The 7,933-nt window shown below is 49.7% G+C and overlaps 1 protein-coding gene across 1 annotated transcript; it reads left to right on the plus strand.

Annotated features, from left to right (window-relative positions):
* The first annotated feature begins 19 nt into the window (after positions 1-19).
* On the plus strand, positions 20-7,604 carry GIMAP6 (GTPase, IMAP family member 6). Its single transcript, XM_064487218.1, has 3 exons — positions 20-283; positions 2,337-2,421; positions 4,801-7,604. The coding sequence occupies exons 1-3, from the start codon at positions 101-103 to the stop codon at positions 5,445-5,447; spliced, it is 915 nt and encodes a 304-aa protein (XP_064343288.1). The 5' UTR covers positions 20-100; the 3' UTR covers positions 5,448-7,604.
* Positions 7,605-7,933: the final 329 nt, after the last annotated feature.

Consider the following 7,933-nt stretch of genomic DNA (forward strand, 5'->3'; position numbering starts at 1 on the left):
GGTGTTCCCACCGCTTCCTGTTCCCTCCACCTCACAGCTGACAGTCGCTCTTCAAGGCCAGTTCTTGAGCTGAGCCTTCAGCTCACATTTTGCTCCAAAAATGGAAGCACTGTCCTCTATGTATTCAGCTGCCTGGGGCACTGTAAGCTGTCTCTTCCGTTCAGGGTCCCCAGTAGCCTGCAAGGCATCACCTCTGCAAGGAGAAACCAAGAGCTCGCGAGAATGCGGGCCCCGAGGAAACAGGAAACATGGCCGTTCTTCCTGCCCAACAGGCAGCAGGGTGGTAAGTCCAGTGTGTGGTGGAACTGTGTGTGTGTGTGTCATGTTTAGATGTGTATTGTGTGGGTGATGTGGGTGGTGTGTTTGTATGTACGTATGTCTGTGTGTGTGTAGATGTGTTTTCTGTGTCTGTTCTGTTTGTGTGTGTGGTAGATTTGTTTATATGTGTGTACGTTTGTGAGTGTATGTGTGTGAGTGGCATATGTGTCTTGTGTTTTTGTGTGTGTGCTGTGTATATATGTGTTTGTGTGTTGATGAGCATATATGTGTGCTATGTTTGAGTATATGCGTGTTGATGTGTGTTGTGTATATATGTGTATATTGTTTGTGTGTCTTTGTACGTTTGTGAGTGTATGTGTGTGAGTGGTGTACGTTATGTTTGTGTTATGTTTCTGTGTACGTGTTTATTGTGAGTATATTTGTGTGAGTGGTGTATGTGTTTTATGTTTGTATGTGTGTGTGTATGTTGGTGAGCATATGTGTGTGTTATGTTTGTGAGTATATGTGTGTGTCATGTTTGTGAGTCTGTGTGTTGTGTATATCTGTGTATGCTATTTGTGTGTGTGTACGTTTGTGAGTGTATGTGTGTAAGTGGTGTGTGTTGTGTTTGTGTATGTGTGTTTGTGTATTCATATATTTGTGAGTGTGTGTGTGAGTGTGTGTTTGAGGTACAATAGAAAGAGCCAGGACTAAAAAGTCAGGAGAACCTTGTCCCCTTTCTGCTTTGCCTCAAACTCACTGCTTACTCTTGGGCAAGATGCTTCTGTGAGTTTCACTTTTATCCCGAGAAACCTCACAAGGGTGATGTGTCCCCTCTGCGGTCCATGTTGGAGACAGAAACATGTGGAGCGTGGCAAACACGTGTCACTGTTGGTGGGGAGGCCCAAAGAGCTGGGGTGGAGCACAGGGCCCGCGGATTTCACTCCCCAGGTGCCTCACACACCCTACCCTGGTCCTGGCCCCGCCTCTACCTTCAGTTACACGTGCCTTCTCTCTAAAGGAGGGATGAGGTTTCACTGGTGAAGGACTCCCTCAGTTTCTATCAAGGATGTAAGGGAGCCCAGGACAAAGAGATTGAGGGTCTACAGTCTGTAGAGACAGAAGCCCCTTTGAGAGGTAAAACCCTGCATCCTTATAAGAATGTTGCTAATCAGGTCTGGGTGAAGATGTTCACTTGGTGGGTCACTCTCTTTCCCTGGGAAGTCCCCAGACTTACTGGGCTGGGCCATGGGTTAGAGCTGACAGTACTGAGCCCACAGACCTGCAGCCACTCTGCCTTCCCCCGCCAGCCCTGGGATCTGGCCAGGACTGCTGTGGGTGGCCAGGTTACCAGAGAGCCATAGATACTGTAGTGATGGGAATGCTGGGTCTATGGAGCGCCCCCACCCCTGCCCTCGTAGTTAGGCTTCCCTTCAACCCACAGCCTTCATCTGTGGCCAAGCATCTAACTGTGAATGTCTCTGAGTCCCAGAAAAACAGTCGTGGGGCCCTGCGATTCCCTCCCTAGAGGGAAAAGATCTCAGGGTCGTTCAGTTCAGGCCCAGGGTTTCCACTTCCAGGGACACTGTGGCCATCCTAGTCAGTGGCCGTGGAGATGAGTACAGAGGTCCCCTGGCTCCCAGCAGGCCTGGGCTCCACACGGAGAGGAAGCCTATGTGCTGCTGTCGTCTCCTCCTTGCCCAGCTCTCGCCTCCATGATCATCACTGCCAGGCTCTCCTACAGATCATTCTGGCCCCAAGAGCCCCTCACCAGCCCCACCAGCACCTTCCTGCTCACACCCTCCCAGCACGTCGGGCCCTGCTCCCGGGACAGTCTGTTGGGGTATGTGTCTCCTCCTCCCAGAATTGCTCCAAAATGGAGACCCCAGTGCAGGGGGAGAGAGGGGGGAAACAGGGTCCCTGAAGGAGGTAGAGGGCATCTCAAACCTTCCTTCCCACACCCAGTCTGCTTCCCACCAAACCAATACAAACAACTTCCTTTTGACAAGAGAACGGCCAAGTCAGGTGCCTCTTAAAACTGGGTGGAAAAATCAGTGAAACATATTCTTTTTTTCTAGATGGAGGAAGGAGAATACAAACTGATTCTCCAGGAGAATCTTGGAGCAGTGCTGTCTCTGGATCCCACACAAGATGTGTCCGGAGGTAGAATGTGAACTTGAGAGAAGCGTGGCCAAGAGAGGCTGTCCAGGGGACGTATGAGGGGCACATGGGGCATTGGGAGAGGCAGCGGGGGTCCCACCTGGTAGATGTGCCCACCTGGGCAGCCATCAGAGGGCATTTGGGGGTGGCCTCTCTTCACCCCAGCCAGATAGGAGGGAAGAGCCCCCTGTAGGTGCAGAGAGCACCAACAGCCCCTTCACTGAGTCTCAGGAAGAACGTGGCAAGATGACACCCCAGCCAGAGGTTGGAAGCCAAACAGATCCCTGTGTAGGAGTCAGGTGGCTCAGGTGTAAGAGCCCTCAGGGTCACAAGGGCTGCAAGTCTTTAGCAAACATACAGGGTGTGCTACAGTGCCCGCAGGACTGGGCTCCATCTTCCCAGGTGACTCCTTTCCCCCCAAAAGCTGTTGCATCAGGACCCAGGGGCTTAACTTTTATGGGCTCAACTCTAACCTGGGGAGACAGAATTTAGGAATTTTGGAATGCTGGAAATCTATCCACTTTCCTGGCCAGAAGAATGTATGTGTGATTCAGCACAAATGATTTACTATATGAACTTCAATGGCCTGATCCAGTGAGAATCATATTAATTAGCTGCATAGGAAAATTATAGTGCAATTGCTGACAACTATTTGCCCTTTTGGGCAGCATTCAAGGTTTAATATTACTTTAAAAATCCTCTTTAGGGCTCAAGGGATGTATTTGGCTTTAAAGTTGAGTGATAGGAGTCCTTTAGGCTTGTCCAGATGGGAGACCACTGTCTTCGTCCAGCTTTGCACTGGAGGGAGGAGATGAACCTTTCACCTTCCCTGCTTTTGTGAAACTCCCACCCGTTCACTCCAATTCCTTTCAAGCCACCTGGGGGAAGCTGGAGTGAGCTGATACTATCCAGTCACAATTGGTTGAGGGGTCAGCCAGCTGATGCAGAAAGGTAGCAAGAACATGTCGTTGCCAGGGAGATACAGAAGAAGGCAGTGCCAATCCTGCCTTCAGGAAGCTGAGGGCTCTGTCACTGAGACACATCAGTGTCTTCAACGTGGAACAGACTTGGAAACCAGCTAGAATTTGGCACTTCTCTAGATGCTCTGGGTCTGGGGACCTGCAAGGCCAGGAGAAAGGAGTTCTCTTCCTGCCTCTCCAGCCCCAGTCATACCTAAAAATCTGGGCACTGTGTTTCTCAGTATTAGACAGGCATGACCAAGTCTTCTCTGAGCTGGTGGTTCTGATACTCTGCTGGGTGAGAATGTCCAGCCCAAATTTCAAGAGTGTCATTTAAGAATGTGACCCCAGTATACTTCTGTGCTGTGGAGCTGGAGGGCTGTCTAAAAAGGCCCCATCCTCACAACACTCCCATTTGGGAAAATTGACATGGGGTGATGTGGTCGATCATGTCAGGGAGAGGACAGACACGGAGGCTGCGTCTTTACAATCTCACCACTCTTACTGAGAAGGGTCTCCAATCAGTAGGTGAATAGCTCAGGGTCCCTATGCAGGATGGGATGACTCCCATGTGGATGAGAACAGGTGACCCTGAGAATATGGTTCAAAACCTAAACATAAAATGTGGTCTTCCACCATATGACCCAGCAGTTCCAAAAAAATTGAAAGCAGAGACTCAAGCAGGCATTACACAAATGTATGCTAAGTTTCATAGCAGTGTTATTCACTATAGCAAAAAGGTGGAAGCAACCCAAATGTCCATATAGATGAATAAACAAAATATGGTCTATACCTACAATGGAATATTATTCATTCTGAAAAAGGAAGGAAATTCTGATACTTCCTACAACATGGATGAACCTTGAAAATATTATGCTAAGTGAAATAAGCCAGACACAAAAGGGTAAATATTGCCTGATTCCACTTATATGAGGTACCTGGAATAGTCAAACACACGGAGACAGAAAGTAGAATAGTGGTTATCAGGTGTTAGGGGAAGGGAGGAATGGGGATTGAGTGTTTGATGGGTACAGGGCTTCAGTTTGGGAAGATGAAAAATTCTTCAGATTTATAGTGATGATGATTGCACCACCATGTAAGTGTACTTAATGCTCGTGAATTGTACACCTAAAATGATTAAAATGTTAAATTGTATGTTATGTATATTCTACCATAATAAAAAAAGAAAGGAAAGGAGGAGGGGGGGAGAGACGGGGGGAAGAGGGAAAGAGAGAGAAAGAAAGAAAGGAAGGAAGGGAAAGGAAGGGAGGGAGGGAGCAAAGGAGGGAGGAAGGAAGTGAATCCAGGGCAGGTCCCGGGGCTTCCTCTCTCCTGTCCTCACCATGACAGTCTGCCCCTGATGAGGCTAAAGTGGATGTCTGGGCTCTAACCCCAGTCCCCCACCTTCTCTCGATGCTTCTAGGTTTGAGGGAGGATGAACAGACTCCACAGAGGCTGAGGCTGATCCTGGTAGGGAAATCCGGAAGTGGGAAAAGTGCAACAGGAAATAGCATCCTTGGCCGGAAAGAATTCGAGTCCAAACTCAGTGCTAGACCGGTGACCCAGGAGGTCCAGCGGGGGCGCCGAGCGTGGGCTGGGAGGGAGCTTGAGGTCATCGACACTCCCGACATTCTGTCCCCTGGGGTGGCGCCGCAAGTGGCCAATCAGGGCATCTGCGAAGCCATTGCCTTCTCCTCCCCGGGGCCCCACGCGGTGCTCCTGGTGATACAGCTGGGCTCGTTCACGGAGGAGGATCAGAATGTGGTCCTGCGCCTCCAGGAGGTCTTCGGGAAGGGCGTCATGGCCCACACCATCCTGGTGTTCACGCGGAAGGAAGATCTGGACGGTGACTCACTGGGAGAGTACCTGCGAGAGACCGATAACCGGAAACTTGCCAAGCTGGACTTGAATTGTGAGCGGCGACACTGTGGCTTCAACAACAAGGCAGAGGGGGCGGAGCAGGAGGCCCAGCTAAAGGAGCTCATGGTGGAAATCGATGCAGTCCTGTGGGAAAATGGTGGCCATTATTACAGCAACAAGGCTTACCATTACTCCCAGCAAAACATTTAGGGCAAAGAAGAGCAGGAAAGGGAGGACATCCAGGCGCCCGGCTTTGAGGAAGGGCTCATTGAGGAGTCCCAGCTATAAGCACTGCACCAAATCCAGAAGGACTCTGAGGATGCTCACAGACAGCTCCTGGAGAAGACACCCATCTGAGCATGTGCTGGACTTCAGCGAGGGTTGGCTGCTTCCTGCCGGCCTCCCTCCAACCCAGTCCGGCTTCCAGACCCTCTCTTGCTCTCCATCCCATGGGTCCCCGACCATCCCAGACTCCAAGTCAGTGTCTGGTGTGGCAAGAGGGGTGTGGGCTCCACAGTTCCTGGGTCCTTCATCACACCTTCCAGAAGACATGGGCCCTCTCCTCAACCCCCTTCCCCTCCAACCTCACATCTCATTGGCGTTACATCTCTGTACAAGATCACTGAGAGAACCGAAGCTTCTGGAGGACATGCTTGTGCCTCATTTGTCCATGTAACCCTCACAGCATCCTGGCTGCTGGAGTCACTGGTTAAATGTTGAGATAGCAAATCAAGGTGGGATGTTGACCAGTCAATTCTGCATCTCTTGGGCTGTGTCCTTGCCCCCAGTGGGGGCAGGCCTGAGGACTTTTAAAGTATGCTGTGTGTGGTGGGTCAGAACATAGCAGTGGCTTTGTGACATATGGGACAGGACAGGTGCTGGGCTAGGGAGGAGGAAGTAAGTAGAAACAGGGAAGTGGTAGAAGGAGCAGCCCTTTTATTTATTCACTGTGGAAAGAAGCCACCCAGTCTCAGCAAGCAAGCCCTGTGGGAGCCTCCTGGCAGGATGCTGAGCAGAAGGGGGCAGGCCTGATCAAGAAAGTGGAGCCTAGACCTGACATCAGGACATGGAGGCCCAGGGAGGTGCCACGTGGCTTGGGCAGAGGAGAAGCACTTCCCTGAAGCAGGCTCGGACTAGGTTATACACCTGTCACTCCTGCCTCGTGATGCTGGCCCTCTGATGTTAGAGAGCAGAGGTGATTTTCAGCCCTGCCTCTGCCTTACCTGCAGCCCCTTCCCGTCTCCCTTGAGAGTGGGGAGAAAGAGTGGGTGGGATTTGTCTGTAACTGGGTCCCACCGCAAGGCATCTTGGGATATAGAATGGAGGGAAGCAGAGAAAAAAAGGGAGGTTGCAGAGGAAGCAGGTGAATGGTTTAAACATCCAAGGGAGCAGCCTACTGGGCTGATGGGGAGAAGCCTGCAACATGTGGGTGTCTTTCTGGAGAGTTGATGGTTCTGAGGAAGTGAAATGGGACAGGAGAAGAGAGCAGCACGTTGGTCTGGCTCTGGTCTCTGATGGGTGCCATCTGTCTGCACAGGGAGACTGATGCATCTCAGACGCACTTCAGTTTCTTTGAGGTTCAGGATGCTCCTGGGGCATCTGACCAATAATGGAAACAGAGTAGGAGAAAACAGGAGGGAAATTGCCTCCCAATGTAGCCACCTTTTCCTTCCTTCAAGCTGTGCAGCAGAGGGGTGGGGAAGTGAATTGGGACAGGAGAAGAGAGCAGCACGTTGGTCTGGCTCTGGTCTCTGATGGGTGCCATCTGTCTGCACAGGGAGACTGATGCATCTCAGACGCACTTCAGTTTCTTTGAGGTTCAGGATGCTCCTGGGGCATCTGACCAATAATGGAAACAGAGTAGGAGAAAACAGGAGGGAAATTGCCTCCCAATGTAGCCACCTTTTCCTTCCTTCAAGCTGTGCAGCAGAGGGGTGGGAAGTGGAGGTGAGGGTGGCGTTGCTGGAGAACCATCAGAAATCAGAGGATGCAGCCTCAGGTCTCCCATAATCTGGATGCTCATCAGCTGATGAGAGATTCTCTTTAATCAAGCAGCCAATCTGGAGACCATGGCACCCATGTTCTCCAGACACAGCAGACTCCTAAGAAAGCTTAAGCATTTCTTATGCTAAAAGATTCAGAAAAGTGTCTCAAGGCAGAACAGAACTTATTTTGGTTATGCTATCTTAAATAGCCTCTGTGCCAGACCATTCATTTATTAAGTAGGTGATCCATTTCCTGCTGAACTGCAACACAACATTTATCATATGTTAAATTTTCATATTCCCTAAGATCCAATTCAGGATTTTCAATTCTGTTCTTGTCTTCCTAATTTTCTACTCCTGTATGAATAAAATATTGATTTGATTACAGTGGCTTTGATTATAATATGACACACCAATTCCCTCCTCAGTCAACATGTTTATATTTCCTTTGTTATTCTCAGGCAGTTATTCTTCTATGTGAAAATTAAAGTCACTTGTTTAATTTTCAAAAAATAATCTTATCGGTATTCCAGTTGGAATTGTCTTACACTCGTGTATTAAATTTGGGAGACCTGGAAGCAGGTAAGACTGAGTACTGTGTGATATCACTTAGATGTGGAATCTAAAAAAGTCAAACCTGTTTTAAAAAAAATAGCAGAGTAAAACGGTGGTTATCAGGAGATGCGGGGATGGGAGGATAAGACTGACCGT

The sequence above is a fragment of the Camelus dromedarius genome, chromosome 7 (assembly GCF_036321535.1).
Source record: "Camelus dromedarius isolate mCamDro1 chromosome 7, mCamDro1.pat, whole genome shotgun sequence".
NCBI lineage: Eukaryota > Metazoa > Chordata > Mammalia > Artiodactyla > Camelidae > Camelus > Camelus dromedarius.

Coding starts and splice junctions, on each gene's coding strand:
- GIMAP6 (XM_064487218.1), top strand. CDS start 101: ATGGAAGCACTGTCCTCTATGTATTCAGCTGCCTGGGGCACTGTAAGC. Junction 284..2,336: donor GCCCAACAGGCAGCAGGGTG/GTAAGTCCAGTG, acceptor CTTTTTTTCTAG/ATGGAGGAAGGAGAATACAA. Junction 2,422..4,800: donor CACACAAGATGTGTCCGGAG/GTAGAATGTGAA, acceptor CGATGCTTCTAG/GTTTGAGGGAGGATGAACAG.